Below are 18,617 nucleotides of genomic sequence, written 5' to 3' on the forward strand. Positions count from 1 at the left end.
ATATTTGACATAAGTAATGAGATGCTATGTACCAAGAACTATAGCTCAGTTAAAAATGAAGAAGGTTCAAATACAGTGTGGTGAAAATGGTGAAGTCATTTTTATTTCAGTACTTGACAAAATACCCCATAAAATTCGAAACTTCTACCATTATACAAAAATAGGTCTCTACAAGTGGTATCTGTTTTCATCACCAGTAGAATATATTAGGCAAAACATGTAACTTCAGTAGCCTTATAAGGAAAGTGCAGGACACCTCGAGCTACACATTCAGCGGTATTGTAATGCGTAAAAGTTTAATCTTTTCACCCATTTGATAAATACACAAGGTTCATAATTTAATGTTTTAAATTAGCATTCCACAAATATACAGGTAATTCAATGATTATTGTGCATGAATACATACACAATGCTTATATATACAAATTCCAGTTTGTTTTCATGTGCTGGCAAGGGATTTGTATACAATCATAAGCTGTGTTCATATTGGTCCCATCAAATATTCACAATACAAAAGCACAAAAGAACCAATGATTTACAAAATGAAATCTGTTTAAAATCACTTCAACTAATGATGTTTCAATGGATTATCTTCTCATGCCAGCATGAAATTGAGTAGTTGAACCTATGAGAGAAAAACAGGAAATTCAACTGATTTCAAATTACATTGCTACCTGTATCAGACCCACTAGAGTTCACACAAAGGAAATTATTATTCTCCATTTTTTCCTTAAAATGTCTTCATACTTAAACTGATAAACTGGTCCCCCCTTCCCCCCCGCCCCCACCCTCCGCCGACATAGAGTCTTACTCTGTTGCCCAGGCTGGAATGCAGTGGTGTGATCTTGGTGCACTGCAACCCCCGCCTCCTGGGTTCAAGCGATTCTCCTGCCTCAGCCTCCCGAGTAGCTGGGACTATACATACGTGCCACCATGCCCAGCTATTTTTGTATTTTTAGTAGAGATGGGGTTTCACCATGTTGGCCAGGCTAGTCTCGAACTGGCTGGTCTTGAACTCCTGACCTCGGCCTCCCAAAGTGCTGGGATTACAGGCATGAGCCACCGTGCCCAGCCCATATACTTAAGCTGATTTTTAAGAGATTTTGAATATATATTTAAAAATCACCATGACTGACTCTATAGCAAAGTAGGTGAGACTAATGTATAGAGTTTTTTTTAAAGTGCTCTCAAAAGTTGAATGTTCTATACCTCATACATTTTTGAAAAATCTTTTGGTCTTCAAAATCTGGGTTTTGTGAAATTTGGATGCTCAAAACAAAACAAGCCAAGGCAAACCAACAAGCACACTCAGCTATGATAATAAAAGTTTCCTATTACTACAAGATGCTTGGGTTTAAACAAATGCTTTCTTGAAGGAAGAGAGAAACTACTAAGTGATTCAAAGTCTTTGAATCAGGAGTGAACTGAAGTGAGAAAGGGAAAAGAGGTTTTCCTTCCATGAACAGGGAATCCACCTTTATTTTAAAGTATGAATTGCTTTTTGTTTTTGAACAAAGAAAAATAAAAGAATCCTTACGAAGTATTTTAAAATGGGATAATTTTTTTGGATGATACATAAAGGCACCATATAGTAGCAGGGAAAATGGTTACATTAAGTGCTTAAAGCAAGTGCTTCCTTCTTAACTCCACCCGATTTGTATGCCTTACCACTTTTTTTTTTTCTTTGAGACAGGGTCTCACTTTGCTGCCCACGCTGGAGTGCTGTGGCACGGCCTTACCACTTTCTGCCACGCACTACTTAGGAATACGTTCTCCAGTAAGGCTCTGTAGACTCAGAGTACCTTGCACATTGGTGCTCATTGTGCATTTGTGTCATCAGTCCGCTGAATGAAGATAGTAGGAAATCATTTTTGGGAGGAGTGAGATCTGGGGTGATAAATCATATTTTCACTTAAATTATTTAAAGTCAGTTTCTCTGCTGGTTACAAGAGTTTAAGCTTTGGCTAACTTAATAGCTCATGCACTAAACTGGAAGCTTTGATTATCCTAATGATGAGTGTGAAAGAATTTCAAAAAAAGGGGAGCTGTGGGTCTAGCACTGTGGTGCTGCCAAGATGTGGTTAAACTTAGAGTACCTGACTGTATAGTTCCAAGTCGTCTTTGCAGTGCCTCCAGCCGAGTGATATAATCTGTTAGGGCTCTGTCAGGATCGTAATTCTGAAGCTGAGAACATGCTAAAGAACCAGGAATGAAATCAGCTGGAGTGCCTGGGTACCTAAAGGATTAAAAATATGTACATGAATCAAGTTATCCAGAAATATGCATACAAGTTACCAACCTGCCTCTACTCCCTTCCCCAAAAAGGTGGGTCACTTGTACACACATAATGTATATCCCCTAAGCTTCAGCTTTGGAGTTTGGGATGAGAAAGAGACGACTCTTCAATAAATTCAAAGATGCTACTAAGTCAACATAAGAATGTCCAATACAATGCTTGTGGCAGAGGTCTCAATAAATTGGGTATGTATAAATGCATCTTGTCATGAAGATTGTTAAGCTTTTCATAATGGTCAGAGACTATCAATTTTAATCAATACTTTTCCCAATATCTAATCACAGCATATACTAAATAACACTTGGTCAGCTTTGTTTGCTATACCCTTGGAAATCAGTTACAAATTTAAACACTGGTGTTTACATTTTTACATTGAGCCTTAGATTATGTGCATTATTATTATTATTTTTTTGGAAACCAAGTCTTGCTTTTTGCCCAGGCTAGAGTGCAGTGGTGCAATCTCGGCTCACTGCAACCTTTGCCTCTTGAGTTCAAGCGATTCTCCTGCCTCAGCCTCCCCAGTAGCTGGGATAACAAGCACCCACCACCATGCCCGGCTAATTTTTTTGTATTTTAAGTAGAGACAGGGTTTCACCATGTTGGCCAGGCTGGTCTCGAACCAGCTGGTCTTGAACTCCTGACCTCATGATCTGCCCACCTCAGCCTCCCAAAGTGCTGGGATTATAGGTGTGAGCCACCATGCCTGGTCAGATTATGTAAATTACATATAACAAAGATGTCTGTCTCAATGCAAAGAAGTCAAAGCCCTAAAAATGTCCATTTTTCTCTGTTAAATATGAATACATTTAACAATTCCAGGCAGGTTTTCTCAAATTCTTACCTATTCTGAAATGGTAAAGGGGACCTAATATAGTCCAGATCTGATCTTGAGCGATACGTTGTGTGTCTTGGTTCTCCATATAGCTCCAGCCCACCAGAAGAATGAAAAAATGAGTCAGTCTTTTCTGCACCTAAAGTAACCCAAAATATTCCTTGTAAAGAAAAATAAAACCCAAGCCCTTAAAAAATTTCTACAAAATAGATAACTGCTCAAAAGACTATTATACTATATTATACCATCTCCTATTTATAGTCATTTCTTACTATTCTTGCTAAAGGAGAAACAGTGCAAACAAAAATTTGGCTTTCAAATGTTATTTTGTTTACTTTTGAATATGAGTATTTCTGATATCTGGAATTATGTCTCAAAGAAAATTATTTAATTGGCATACTTTCTTTTTTAAAGACCTTAGCTCTAAGTAGATGAGAGGTGAGGGGTGTCTGAGTATGTGTGGTTTGTGGGAAATGATGTGGATAAAAAATATTAGACTATGTAAACATTCCATTCTATTGACTTAAAATCAAGATTTGCTAACTTTTAATAAAACACAACTTATTATGGTACAAATTTCAGCTGTTTCAGTGTAATGATATTTCAAAATACTTTGTGTAGGGCACCAAAGCTATTTCCCCTCTCTCGGATGCTCAGCTCCTGGTAGAGTATGTGAAGGTGGTTTACTGTGAATACACAGCACAGGGATGCTGTGTCCTCTGTACCTCTGTGTGCTCCCCAGATTTGGACCTCATCTTTATTGCCAGAAATGTTCAAGCCCTAGTTTGTTTCCACTTCTAGGTGTAGAGAGAAGGAATTTTAGCTGTTACCATTATTATACAACCTCTTGGTAAACTCAGAAACCTGTTTGAATATTGTTAAATTATGAAAACTTCATAATTATTCCATATGACTAACAGCAATCCTGTCTTGAGCCAGTGCCTTAAATGCAGTTATGAAGAGTATGGGCTCTGGAGCCAGACTGCCAGTGTTTGGTCCTGATTCCATCACTTCCCTACTGGCCATTCTGGGGCAAATGACATGTGTTTTCCATGCCTCGGTTTTTCATCTAAAAGTGAGAATAGTAACAACTGTATTTCTATCACAGGATTGGGAGAATACATGAAAAGAGCACAGCCCGGTGCAGACTAAGTTCTCCATGAAAATCAGCTATTATTATCCTCTTTAAAAAACAGTGAAGTTACCTAGTTTTGGCAGTTATAAGGGCTTTGTCTTTGGAAAACATTGTTTCCAGAATTCATTATTTGGTAAGTATTACACATGCAGTAATTCAGAGCAGCAGTCCCTAACCTTTTTGGCACCAGGGACGCATTTCATGGAAGACAATTTTTCCATGGACCCAGAGGGGCCGGAATGGTTTCTGGATGAAACTGTTCCACCCCAGATCATCAGGCATTAGTTAGATTCTCATAAGGAGCACACAACCTAGATTCCTCACATGTGCAGTTCACAATAAGGTCTGTGCTCCTATGAGAATCTAATGCCACGGCTGATCTGCCAGGAGGTGGAGCTCGGGCAGTAGTCCCCGCCACTCACCTGCTGCTGTGCGGCCTGGTTCCTAACAGGCCACAGACAAGTATGGGTCCATAGCCTGGGGGTGGGGGACCTCTGATTTAGAGAGTCATAAACATAAGAAAATATGCTATTTTGACTTCACCTTGATTCAGTCCAAAGCCATCTCTGTTAATATTGATGGAACCAGAACCTGTGACTCGATGCCACCGTCGAACCAAAAATTTCATTCTAAAAAAGATTCCAAGATAAAATTTCACAGCACATCTATAATGTAAACAGTATGTATACTTCCTACAAAAATCACATCATACATTTAAATATGAACATAGAACATATGTCAAATTTCACGATTGCCCAATTAAACTATGTCAATGCCCATTGTGACAAAATCAACTGGAACAGAGGAATAGGGATTCAAGATCCCCTTATCCCCTTCCCAAGAGGCATTACAGGTCTCTTATACTGTCAGCATCAGGTTCTGGCTTGAGGGATAAATGGGGTACAAGGAGATGGAAGGCAAAAGTAGATGGGAAAAGTAGGCAAAGAAAGGGTGAGAAGTAATGAAAAAAGAATAGAGAATAAAGGGCAGATGAAATAAGAAGTGAACAAAAAGACCCTTAAATTGGCAATAAGAATGTGCTGGGAATGCTGCAAGGTGGGTGAGGCTCTTGTCCCTTTGATTAGGGACAAAAAATGTTGGTTTCAAAAGGAATGGGAGTGTTAGCTTCATGAACCAGGTGCAGCAAGTTACCACCTGCCCCATTATGGCCCAAGGAGCTTTTGGAGCACCAGTTTTGATTTATTTTGAATCAGTTCCAAGGCTCCGTCTTAGGAGGGTCAAAATATGATAAACATAATCTTGGATAAGAAAAAGCAGGGCAGAGTGAAGTTTGTCAATAACAACTTCTACATTGCTTTCATGAAGCCTCTCTAGATCCCTCTAATCAAAATTACTAGCTAACTCCTGTGACCTCCCATTTATTTATTATATTCTAAGTTCTGTGCATATTAGTCTTCCCCACTAGAAAGTGAGCTGCCTTTAGGTATTTAGGCAGGAATTATTATTTTTTCATCAATGCATCTACCAGCACTTACCCTGGTTTAACTCTATACAAGGTGATGAAGGAAATGAAAGGTGAGAAAGAGTAAATGAAACCAGGAGACTACAATATGGAATATCAGAAGCAAGGAGGGTCTGAGGCCCACACTAAGATAAAACCTGTGTTCCTGTTTCCAGAGCCAGCATGAATGAGACTGGGGAGACTGAGCTGGTTGTCCCAGCTCTATCACTACTGGCTTTGTAACCTCTCCCTGCCTCAGTTTCTTCAAGTGTGGAATGAGATTCTAGACCAGATGATCTCAGACAGCTTCCAATTAAAAAATTGTGCCATATTTTTAGAGAAAAATAAATAAGAAAAAAAGGGTAAAACTCCTTAAAGAAGCATCAGATGTGACCTGACAGAAAGAACTTTAAAAAGCAAAATTCCTTTAAGATCTGTCTGCCTCCTAAAAGGGAGGAGGATGCATGGAGAAGCCTTGGTGTTTGTATGCATATAACCAGGTCAGAAGAATGTATTGGGCCAGGTCCTCAAAGTAGTTTGAGTCTTGGCTGCATGTCAATCACAGACAGAATGAATACCAGAGTTCTTTGCTTGGGATTACTAGAGAAAGAACAACAAAAGCACTAGCAAAAATCCAATGCCCTAAAGGCTAACCTCTGACTTGAATGCAGTTAGGAAAGGACCTTCCATAGCTGGGCACCAAAACTGGGTTATCTTAGCAATGAAGAAAATGAATGTATGCCAGCCTAAGAAGTAATTTGTCAAGCACATTTTTAAATGTTATAATCTTTTTTTTACATGTGTGAGCTTGTTCATGGGCTTATTCAGATTTTTTTTTTTTTTTTGAGATGGAGTCTCCTTCTGTCGCCCAGGTTGGAGTACAGTGGTACGATCTTGGCTCACTGCAAGCTCCGCCTCCTGGGTTCACGCCATTGTCCTGCCTCAGCCTCCCAAGTAGCTGGGACTATAGGCGCCCGCCACCATGCCTGGCTAATTTTTTTTGTATTTTTAGTAGAGATGAGGTTTCAGCATAGCCACAATGGTCTCGATCTCCTGACCTTGTGATCCGCCTGCCTTGGCCTCCCAAAGTGCTGGAATTACAGATGTGAGCCACCACACCCGGCCTTTTTCTTTTTCTTTTTTTTGACAGAGTCTCACTCTGAGTAGCTGGGACTATAGGCACCTGCCACTACGCCCAGCTAATTTTTTGTTTTTTTAGTAGAGACAGGGTTTCACCACGTTGGCCAGGCTGGTCTTGATCTTCTGACCTTGTGATTTGCCCGCCTTGGCTTCCCAAAGTGCTGGGATTACAGGCATGAGGCACTGTGCCTGGTCCAGATTGTTTTCTAAAAGGCAACCCTGACTGGATAGGCCAGCTCTGAGTCACCAGCTTCCTGGACCTAGGAAGGCCCTTTTCATAGTCTACACATACCCTGCCACTATTCCTGCTGAATGAAAACCTAGAAAAACAAAGCAGACATGCTTCAGTGATGGCACATACCGCCTACTATACAAATATAGAGTATAACCAGAAAAGAATAGAGGGAGAATTAAAAAGAACTAATCCTTTTAGAGAGTCTATTAGTAAAATGCATTTTCCTTCAAGTTCTTCACCTGGAAATTGCAATGGATACTCTGACGGCCGACCGAAACCTGGTGAAGCCCTTTGGGCGATTGGTGATCACCTCTAGATCCGTGAAAGCTGGCTGCCCCCCCATCCGGGCAAGCAGGGCCAAAGTGGCATCTTCACATTCCTGGAACCCACCCAGTAACAGCAGCAGATATTTCTTCTGGTAAATGAGAGCCTTTCGAAAACTTTCTGCCCTCAAGTATTTGCCATAAATTCTCTATATTTAAGGAAGAGAAGAACATAAAGACATTAAGAAAACATTCAACCTGCTCTCCAGGGGAAAATAACCTAGATTTTAACAAGTAGCAGTAGTAGTAGTATTGTAGTAATAGTAGTAGTAATAAAATGGCAGGTATCCTATCACTGTTTTCTACTTTATCAGCAAAGGTGAAATTTAAGATAAATTAACTAAGCTTTACACTTTTGCCTCTTTTAGTCAATGGAGTCTGAATAGTAATAGTTAGACTTCTTCTTTTAGGATTTAGCCCTCATTAATAATATTAATTGCAAATATTTTTGTCATCCCAATTTCATCTTTTTTTTTTTTTTTTTCTTGTTTTAATTGTACAGAGCTATTTTCATTAGGGTCACTAATGTATTTATTTATTTATTTATTTATTTATTTATTTATGAGATGGAGTCTCACTCTCTCACCCAGGCTAGAGTGCAGTGGCGTGATCTCGGCTCACTGCAACCTCCGTCTTCCGGGTTCAAGCAATTCTCCTACCTCAGCCTCCTAAGTAGGTGGGATTACAGGCACCCACCACCATGCCTGGCTAGTTTTTGTATTTCTAGTACAGATGGGATTTCACCATGTTGGCCAGGCTGATCTCAAACTCCTGACCTCAGTAATCCACCCACCTCGGCCTCCCAAAGTGCTGGGATTACAGGTGTGAGCCACCGTGCCTGGCCTAATCTAACTTTTTAAATGTTAATGTTTTCTATCCCTTCAGAGTCATAAACTGGAATAAATGTTCCAAAAGTTTTTCTTTATGTTTTGAATTTTATGTTGACTGATTAAGGTAGTTTTAACAACATTCATTATTAGTCACTAGGGAGGCTTTCAGAGGGCTTACCATTTTACAGAGTATGATGCTCTTACATATAACATTCTTTTGGTCTATTAGGGATGAAACCAGGGAAAGTGGAACCACGAGCCCAGGATGCTGTCACTGGGACCATTAATAGAGGTTAATCTGGTCCCAGTCCTGGGCATGCCTTTCCACAAACCTCTGTGACCTGCATTCATGACAAAGACTGAATAAAGAGACCTAGACACAAAACCTGAATATCATCTATTTTTTTTTTTTTTTTTGAGACGGAGTCTCACTCTGTCACCCAGGCTGGAGTGCAGTGGCGCAATCTCGGCTCACTGCAAGCTCTGCCTCCCAGGTTCATGTCATTCTCCTGCCTCAGCCTCCTGAGTAGCTGGGACTACAGGCGCCCACCACCACACCCGGCTAATTTTTTTTGTTTTTGTATTTTTGGTAGAGACGGGGTTTCACCATGTTAGCCAGGATAGTTTTAATCTCCTGACCTCGTGATCCGCGCATCGTGGCCTCCCAAAGTGCTGGGATTACAGGCGTGAGCCACCGTGCCCGGCCCTAAATTTCTTTAGTCTATTTATTTAAGGTCAGTGAGAGATGAAAGAAGGCAAAAACATAGAACAAACTGTGATGTTTAGATGGGAGATGTCTCCTACCTTTAAAGTGACATGTTCAGAATCAGGGCTTAGAGTTTGAAGTAAAGAGTCATTTCTTAGTTCAGCTTTCAGTTTGTATACTTCAGCCTCTGCCCTTTTCAAAGATTTCTGGAGAGTCAATTTTTCTCTGTTCCATACCTCTTTTTCAGAGGCAATGATGGCTTCAATGTTGGCACCACCATTCAATGAAAACCTGGAAGACTGCAAAGACCACAGACTACTTACATGATTTTTAAGAACAAGTCTCTGAAGAAAAGTCTGAGCTACACATATTAAAGATAGCTCAATGATGGTGCAGTCTCAACTTTCTGACCCCACCTAGACAAAGTTCAAAGCCAATCTCAATTGACATTATGCATATACACTAACTCTAAGTACATGGTCCTTTGCTAAATACATTAGTTTTACAACTAAAAGTCCTTGAGAAAGCCTGGCCACAGGGAAGGTTTAGCAGATTAGCAGAGCTTTGAACTAAAAACATCAAGAGACCTAACAGACCATTTGGGTCCAAATTTTGAGCCTGTGCCTGAAATAGTGTATTGGAGAAGTGGGAAAAAAACAAGCCAGTATGTACATAATAAGTGGATTTCTATAAAAGGCACATAAATGTGTTATCATGTATTTAACCATACAGTTGTCTTACAGGTCTTTTCTATCTTTATATTGGGTGATTATGGAAACTAGCAATTAATTTTATACCTGTTTTTAAATGGAAAAATTTTAAGTAAATTCTCAGCGTAATTTATCAGACTGAAAGACATAATTTAACAGCACCTTCTATTTGAGTCATGAACACAATGACTGATAAGTAACCGAAGAGAACAGTCAGGATTCACATTTGAACATTTTGTGTATCTGTTGTTGGTGCCTAGGTAGCAAAGTATCTGGCTTTGGAGATACATGTATCTTGGTTTGACTACGACTTCAGTTCAGTTTTCTCAGGTATAAGGTGGATGCGGATTAGACATTCTTTATGTATACAACCCAGAGTCGAGTACAGAGATGGTTTCCAATAAATAACAGTAATTATTAGTAACTTAGTAGTAATAGTAATATTATTATTGTCATCCCTATAAAATTTTCTGCAGATCCTACTAAGAATCAGGTACGTGATAGTTTTACATTAACAGGATTAAAACTTGAACTAGATAGCAGAAATGATAAGCATGCACGAATTCTCATATATGGAGATGCTAAAAATGGACATACATTATCTCTACCAGCTCCTGTCTGTCGATACCACCTGATCTGCTCTTCCAGCTTCATAACCATGTTCCTTAAGTCATTCTTCTCTTCAGTCAGTTGACTAATATGCCCTGTCAGCTCAGCATTTTGTCTCAGTAGTCTTTCAGTCAAGGAGCCACAAGAAGTACTTGGGGACACCAAGCTGGGCTGGAAAAATAAAATGGTGTAAGGTCACTTAAGCACAAATGGATGTGAATAATGCATATAAAGGGTGAATAGGCACCGAGAGCAACAAAGTTCATGAATTGGTGCTTGAGTTGAGTCTTCAGTAATAGGTAGATATTTACCAGGCAGAAAAGATAAGGGCACATTAAGCAAAAGGCACACAGGCTTGAGCGAGTGTGTATTCCTTTCGGGGTGTTGTAGGTTGCCTGTTAAGTCTAGATTGCTTTACTTTATGAATAACAGACCTAAATGTAGGCAATGGAGAGTCATGAAAAGCTTGATGCAAAAATACGACACAAAATTTATGTGTTGGAAAAATTCCTTTGGTAGTAATGTACAAAGCAGGGGAAATCAGGGAAGATATCTTCGTGTCAGGTAGACCTATCAGCAAGTTGTTTCAACAGCCAGGTAAGAAATGCTGAAAGCCTGAATGGAGGCAATGCCTAAGGGACAGAAAGTAAAAGGTGTGTGGGAGAGGTATTTAGAAGATAAGAGGGACAGGACTTAGTGACTATCTAGACGTGCAGGGAAGGGTGAAGGAAAGTGGTCTATGGTGACTTCCAGCTTTCTAAACTGGGCGGTATCATGACTAGAAATGAGGGTCTGGAGCAGGAAGGAGAAAGGGAAGACGGAGTTCAGTTTGGAATGTGCCTGTGAGGTTCCTATAGGGTCACTATGGGGTACATTTCCCTAAGGAAAAATGTCTAGTAACTAACTGAAAATATAAGCCTGGGCCGGGCGCGGTGGCTCACGGCTGTAATCCCAGCACTTTAGGAGGCCGAGGCGGGCGGATTATGAGGTCAGGAGATCGAGACCATCCTGGCTAACACAGTGAAACCCCATCTCTACTAAAGAATACAAAAAATTAGCCGGGCCTACTGGCGAGTGCCTATAGTCCCAGCTATTCGGGAGGCTGAGGCAGGAGAATGGAGTGAACCCAGGAAGCAGAGGTTGCAGTGAGTTGAGATTGCGCCACTGCACTCCAGCCTGGGTGACAGAGTAAGACTCCATCTCAAAAAACAAAACAAAAAAGAAAATATAAGCCTGGAACACAGGACAGAGGTTTAGACTAGAACCACAGTCCACTAAAGATAAGCTCCATAAGGGTGAGGTTTTAGTCAGATTTGTTCACTGTATCTCCAGAACCTATCTGGCACTTATCTGGCACACAGTAAGTGTTCAATATAAGTATTTGTTTAATAATAAGTCTAGTGAGAGCTCAGGGTGTTGGACTGTGTGAGCTTTCATAGTTATAGGTTACAGAAAAGAAGGAAGAGGGTAGGAAGAGGAACCATAAAGGTAACTGATGAAAGAAGCAGAAGAAATGTTAGAATACTGACATGACACGCAAGGAAAGAGAAGGTCTTAAGAAAATAAAAGAGATCAAAAGTATCAAATGCTACAAAGAAGTCAAGAAAAAGACTGAAAAGATTCACCAGATTAGTCAATTGTTTAGACACTGGTAGGCGTCTAAGGGTGTTTCACGGAGTAGAGAGGATAGAAGCTAGATCACTCTTTCAGGAAGCTTGTCTCCATACGGCAAAAGGTCAACATAATTATTCAGTAACAATAATGAAAGCTAACTTCCCCCACAAGCCTTCATTATCTTCTCTTGGGGGAAAGCAAGCATTATTACTCATATTTAAAATAAATGAAAAGATACAAATAAAACTCTATAAAGAGTATAAACAATATGCTGCAAGTTTCAAATGATTCAGTTTCTATTAAATCTTTGCTCTCAATGCTTCCGAAATAACTTTTAAAAAGTATTACCTCTTCACCTTGTTGGCCAATTAATTTCTGTAGTTGTAAAATAATTTCATCAATATTTTCCTGAACCCAAATGAAATCTTCATCATCTGCTATTTCAAACTGTAGTCTTTAAGAAAAAGACAAAAAGTCAAAACATACCTTCTCAATTGGGGGTGTTTACTACCACAAACATTACAGAGCAGGTGACGTTCTACTTCACCTATCACTTCTCCCTTATATACTGTGCTCTCTTCCCTGGGTCAAAGTGTTAGATAGTTATTTTCAGACATTTGAGTTCTGTTAAAGAATATCACCTCCTAATGCAAACATGCATTACCTTTAAAATTTCAATTCCCCACCCTTGGCTAGCTGTCAAAGAGGCATGGGGTCTACCCAGCCTAAGAATGCTGCTTTCCCAAAGATCAGGCAGAAAAGTCTAACCTCTTAGAGGCTTTCTGGGCTAGAACCTGTAGTTTTGAAGCTACACATTGAAGCTTTTGTCTGCTCATTTCTAATTCATGATTACAGCCGGTTCCTCCTCCATTCATTTCAATCAATTTAGCGTAGTTTGATTCCTTTGTTTCTCCTTCTATTTTCTGTTGAAGAACCCAATTTCTAGTTCGATCACTGGTTAAGCTCCACGTGGCTGGCTGGCAATTTTGGACAGAATAAGAAAACAATAATTATAAGTGAAGAGCATATCACAGTCTATCTTAAGGGAACACAATTATTGTTTATATCCAACAAACGTCTATATATTTCATTTTTAGGTGATTTACAAACAGTTATTTAAGTAATTTAATCCAATATCAAAATTTAATGATCAAAGGGCTGCAGTACTTACCTTAAAAATATCTAAAAAGAAACTGTCAGTTTACCTCATTAAGGTTCTGATACAGAATTCTTCTACTTTCTCGTTTTTCTTCTCGTTCTAGTTCTTGCTTCTGGAATTCCTGCATGATTCCTTGTAGTCTCTGTCCTTCAAGGTCTAACTTATAAACTTGTTGTCTTTTCTCTTCCAGCTGGCGCTGAAGATCTTCCACTTTGGACTGGAGCTCATGCATTTTTTTCTGTCCCTCAGTGTTGGCCTCTTGTTCTGTCTGCAGTGTTTTCCTATGAACCTGCCTATCTTTTTCCATTTGCTGTCGTGTTTGCAAAGAATCCAGTTTATATTTTTCAGTCTCATTTAACAGTTCTACTATGCGACTGTGTTTTTCCTCTAGCTGTTTCTGCAGCTCTTTCAGTAGGTCCTCTGAGGGCAAGGATGGCCGAGACTGCCCAGTACCATCATTGCTCTGCAGCTGTGCGTGCAATTCCCGCTCCCTATCTAGGGTACTACTCATTTCCCGAATTCGAACTTTCTCAGATTCAAGAAGTACTTGAAGCTCTAAGTTTCGACCGTGTTCTTCTGACAACTGGGCATCATATAGCATTCTCTGTGATTCTATTTTTTGCTGGGATTCGTCCAGTAGTTGTTTCTGTTGTTCCAAAAGTAGATTTAGCTGAAGATTCCTTTGTTTCTGACTCTCAAGTGAAAACTTCAGATCCTGGTATGAGAAAGTCAAATTTAAGAATTTGTTAGTATTATTACAAATACTTGGCCAGGCATGGTGGCTCACGCCTGTAATCCCAGCACTTTGGGAGGCCGAGGAGGGCAGATCACCTGAGGTCAAGAGTTCAAGACCAGCCTGGCCAACATGGTGAAACCCTGTCTCTACGTCTCTACTAAAAATACAAAAAATTAACTGGGTGCAGTGGCACATGCCTGTAGTCCCAGCTACTTGGGAGGCTGAGGCAGGAGAATCGCTTGAACCTGGGAGGTGGAAGTTGCAGTGAGCCTAGATTATGCCACACTGCCCTCCAGGGTGGGCAACAGAGCGAGACTTTGACTCAAAAAAACAAAACAAAACAAAAAAAACCTTTATAAGTATACAACCATGCCTTTGTTAATACTATGCTGATAGTATCTGTATTAGAAAATAGAACTGATTTAGTTTATTAACTTAAATGTTCAGTAGTTAGTGCAAAATCATGAAATATAAACAAAAGAAGGGTAAAATACTTTTCTCAAAAAATCTTAACCTCACTAAGTAATGAAGCAGCATACATTTAAGTGGCTAGAAGAGCTCTGAGCCAATGAGACAACTCCATCTCTATTAAAAGTAGATACTGCATGTAGTAGTACAACCTGCCTTGAGCTGAGAGCCTTGCAAAGCAGGGGTGTGTCTCTCTGAAAGGGGCCAATGTTCACTTTAAATGTTCTTAAGCAGTGAGGGATCCAGAAAAGTATCCCTGTTCCTCTTCCCTAGGAGAAAACAGGAACCAAAACTACTTCTGTATTAAACTGACAGGATTGCCATGTTTATCTCTGTGTACCAATTCACATGACCAAAACATGTTGCAGAAGAGCAGTCTATATGCATCTTTGGATGTAGCAAAACAAACTAACAAACAAACCAATCACCATTCCATTAGCATTTCCTCATAATATTGTTTAGATAACATTATATAGTATTGAATGCCTAAGTGAACAACTTACCGCATCTTATTAAGAAGTCTAAGGTTGACATTTTAGATGGAGGAAAGTCTCAAGACTCTCTTCTATCATTCTGGATTTTCCAGAGACATTTAAAGACAAAGATAACAGTACCTCAAGTTCTTCTTTATCCCGTTCTTCACTGTGTCCCAACTTCGCTTTCTCTTTCTCCAAAGCCCATTGGAGCTCTCTTGATTTTTTCTGTTCACTTGCTAATGTGTCATTAAGCAAATGTACTTCATCTGTCTTATCTTTAACTTCCAACCTAAGTCAGAAAGACAAATGAACTTCCATAAAGCTATGTTGATGAAGCATATAATGAGAGAGAGAAAAACAGCTTCCACTGATAAGCTGAGGCATATAATATGCTAGCTAAGAGGAAAATATAAACTATTAAAGATTCTTGACTGGGGTTCATTTCAAATTAACTCTTTCTCTTTTTTTTGTTTTGTTTTGAGACTGAGTCTTGCTCCGTCGCCAGGATGGAGTGCAGTAGTGTCATCTTGGCTCACTGCAACCTCCACCTCCCGGGTTAAACCAATTTTCCTCCCTCAGCCTCCCAAGTAGCTGGGACTACAGGCGCACACCACCATGCCCAACTAATTTTTGTATTTTCAGTAGAGATGGAGTTTCATCATGCTGGCCAGGATGGTCTCAATCTCTTGACCTCATGATCTGCCTGCCTGGGCCTCTCAAAGTGCTGGATTTACAGGCGTGAGCCACCGCGCCTGGTCCTGTTTTTTTTTTTTGAGACAGAGTTTCCCTCTTGTCACCCAGGATGGCGTGCAATGGCGCAATCTTGACTCACTGCAACCTCCGCCTCCTGGGTTCAAGTGGTCCTCCTTCCTCACCCTCCCAAGTAGCTGGGATTACAGATGTACGACAGCATACCCGGTTAATTTTTTGTATTTTTAGTAGAGACGGGGTTTCACTATGTTGGCCAGGCTGGTCTCAAATTCCTGACCTCAGGTGATCCACCCGCCTCGGCCTCCCAAAGTGCTGGGATTACAGGCATTAGTCACCACACCTGGCTTCAAATTAACTGTTTCTAGTACTACAATTATTAGTTATTAATTATCAATGCAAACAACTATGCAATTTATTGTTACAAAATAGTATTAATAAAAATTTTGGCTGGGCATGGCAGCTCACACCTGTAATCCCTGCACTTTGGGAGGCTGAGGTGGGTGGGTTACCTGAGGTCAGGAGTTCGAGACCAGCTTGGCCAACATGGTGAAACTCAATTTCTATTGAAAATACAAAAATTAGCTGGGCATACTGGTGGGTGCCTATAATCCCAGCCACTCAGGAGGCTGAGGCAGGAGAATCGCTTGAACCCAGGTGGTGGAACTTGCAGTGAGCTGGAATCACACCACTGCACTCCAGTCTGGGTGACAGAGTGAGACTCCGTCTCAAGACAATTAAATAAATAAAAAATAGAATAAATAAATAAAAAGTAAATAAATTTTTTGTCTTTTACTGAACATGGTAATCACCATGTCTATTTGTGTGTGAAGCTAATGTTCAATATAAAAACGACTAGTTATAATGTGTCTTTGGCAACAGAATATCGCAGTATTTGTATCAACAAATATATTCTTTTAACAAGCACTGTCTCTTCAAATATTTTGCATATTTCAGCTCACTCAATCATGAATTCTACTGCATTCATAAATATCACTTCAAATTGGCTGATGGTAAAATAAAGGTCAAAGTCAAAATATATCTCATACAAGTCTCACACAGAACTGAAGTCACAGTAGAGAATATGTTGTAAGTTCATCATTTGGAAAAATTTAGTTTTTTTTCTATTATAGTTTTTCCTTGAAAAAAACAGTTGCATGCTATTTAAACATCATGCATGTTATATTGCATGGTATTTAAATATCATGTGTGTTATATATTTGCACAGTGTTTATGACAAATTACTCCCATTCCTTGTAACATGTTTATAATAAGGAAGCCTGGCACACCTGAAAGCCTCCAATTCCTTTAGGTGTTTATGCTGTGCCTTGAGTGTTGTTTCTAGTTCCAGTTTAGTTTGTGCAAGCTCACTCCTCAGTTCAGCCACCACCATTTTCTCAGAACTCAGCTGCTCCTGCAGTTCCGTTGCTCTGTCTTTCATACTGCTGAGCTCCACTTGCATCTCCAGCATTTGAGACTGCTTCTGCTGTATATTATATTCCAAGAGTTCTACACAGAACATGATTAATATTTAAAACATAATCAAGCAACTCATATTTGGTTTATAAATATTTGTTGATAAGAACTGATTTGTAGTTTAGGAGATTACTTCAAAGGAAACATGAAAAATTATAATCCCAAAAGTTGGTAATGCAGTACAGGCATGGTGGCTCATACCTGTAATCCCAGCACTTTGTGAGGCTGAGGTGGGAGGGAGGACTGCTTAAGGCCAGGAGTTCAAGACCAGCCTGGGCAACATGGTGAAATTCTGTCTCTACTAAAAATACAAAAATCAGCTGGGTGTGCTGGCATGTGCCTGTAGTCCCATCTACTCAGAAGGCTGAGGTGGGAGGACTGCTTGAGCTCAGGAGGTGGAGGTTGCAAGGAGCTGAGACCATGCCACTGTACTCCAGCCTCGGTGACAGAGTGAGAGCCTGTCTCAAAAAAACAAACAAAAAGAGTTGGTAATATATAAAAATAAATTTCAGGCATGTTTTCCTCACAGTGCTATTGGCCAAGATTTCAGAACTATAAATACATAAGGATAAAAGTTTAACACAATACATTAATGGATGCAAGATTTAAAATTAAAAAAAAACTTTAAATGGAACTCATATTTGTACATTCAGAATTTCAACAACGTACTTTAAAAAATTCCAAAGATTTTTTGATACCCACACAAAGTACTTGCCACACAAAGTACTTGCAGGAATTTCCCAAGTAACTGACTACAATGATGAGCACTGCTTATTTCTTTTGTTCAGCACCCCTTTGCAGAGAGTCCCTCGGAACTTTAATATGACTCTGTTCCCAGAAGTGGGAAATCCAAACCCCACTTTGGATACTGTCCTTTTATCCATTAAAGGCCAACCAAACTCTTGCTACATGTTTGCTACAATAAAAACAAACTGAAAAATTTAAATCCCTCAGCATGTTAAATGAAAAAAAAAAAAGGCATGTTATAAAATATGTATCAGGATTCCTTTTTTATGAAAAATATAAACATATGTACACAGGCACATTGAAAAGGTCTGGAGACATATTTACCCAGCTGTTAGGTAGTCATTATAGGATTTAGGTGATTCAAGGAATGATTTTCACTCTATTCTTTTCTGTATTCCACCATAAATATGTAATACTATACTACTCTAATAAGAAAAGGATTTTTAACTTAAAAAATACTATCAAAGTTCAACAATTCACATTACAATTCATATTAGTGATGTTAGGAGACAGAAATAACATTAGCTTTAGATGATAATCAATCATGTTTAATTAAGGCTTCTAAAAACTTTAGAGGTTAAGGATTTACATAAATGTGAATCTGTGACATTAATTAAGCTTTCAATGGTGTTCTATTTAACCTAAGTAAAACAATATTAATTTATCTCTAAAAGGCATCTTCAATTAAGCCTACATTTAAAGTGATATGTTTATCTCATTATGACTCTTTTTTCTGAAGTAATTTTAACTTGCTTTCGTTTTTTTTTCCTTCTTAAACTCAGTGATAAGAATGCTTTAGCTTTTATTTTTTTGAGACACTCTTGCCCTGTAGCCCAGGCTGGAGTGCAATGGCGCAATCCCGACTCACTGCAACCTCCACCTCCCGGGTTCAAACGATTCTCCTGCCTCAACCTCCCCAGTAGCTGGGATTACAGGCACCCACCACCATGCCCAG

The 18,617-nt window shown here is 39.5% G+C and overlaps 1 protein-coding gene across 17 annotated transcripts in view; it reads right to left on the reverse strand.

Annotated features, from left to right (window-relative positions):
- Window positions 1–78: 78 nt before the first annotated feature.
- AKAP9 (A-kinase anchoring protein 9) overlaps window positions 79–18,617 on the reverse strand; it is a 172,792-nt gene continuing 154,253 nt past the window's right edge. For 13 of the 17 annotated variants that reach the window (XM_077997075.1, XM_077997074.1, XM_077997067.1 and 10 more), the window contains 11 exons: window positions 16,729–16,948; window positions 14,870–15,020; window positions 13,098–13,766; window positions 12,661–12,869; window positions 12,241–12,346; window positions 10,267–10,449; window positions 9,058–9,258; window positions 7,340–7,572; window positions 4,807–4,892; window positions 3,138–3,267; window positions 1,872–2,236 (listed from right to left, as the gene is read on the reverse strand). In XM_077997075.1, coding sequence (XP_077853201.1) covers window positions 2,008–2,236; window positions 3,138–3,267; window positions 4,807–4,892; window positions 7,340–7,572; window positions 9,058–9,258; window positions 10,267–10,449; window positions 12,241–12,346; window positions 12,661–12,869; window positions 13,098–13,766; window positions 14,870–15,020; window positions 16,729–16,948 — 2,417 coding nt within the window. In that variant the 3' untranslated portion in view covers window positions 1,872–2,007. Of the gene's footprint in view, window positions 626–1,871; window positions 2,237–3,137; window positions 3,268–4,806; window positions 4,893–7,339; window positions 7,573–9,057; window positions 9,259–10,266; window positions 10,450–12,240; window positions 12,347–12,660; window positions 12,870–13,097; window positions 13,767–14,869; window positions 15,021–16,728; window positions 16,949–18,617 lie in introns of those variants that run through there. The other 4 variants (XM_015134121.3, XM_028846079.2, XM_077997065.1 and 1 more) reach the window with 1 other exon arrangement.

Source organism: Macaca mulatta, chromosome 3 (genome assembly GCF_049350105.2).
Source record: "Macaca mulatta isolate MMU2019108-1 chromosome 3, T2T-MMU8v2.0, whole genome shotgun sequence".
Classification (NCBI taxonomy): Eukaryota; Metazoa; Chordata; class Mammalia; order Primates; family Cercopithecidae; genus Macaca; species Macaca mulatta.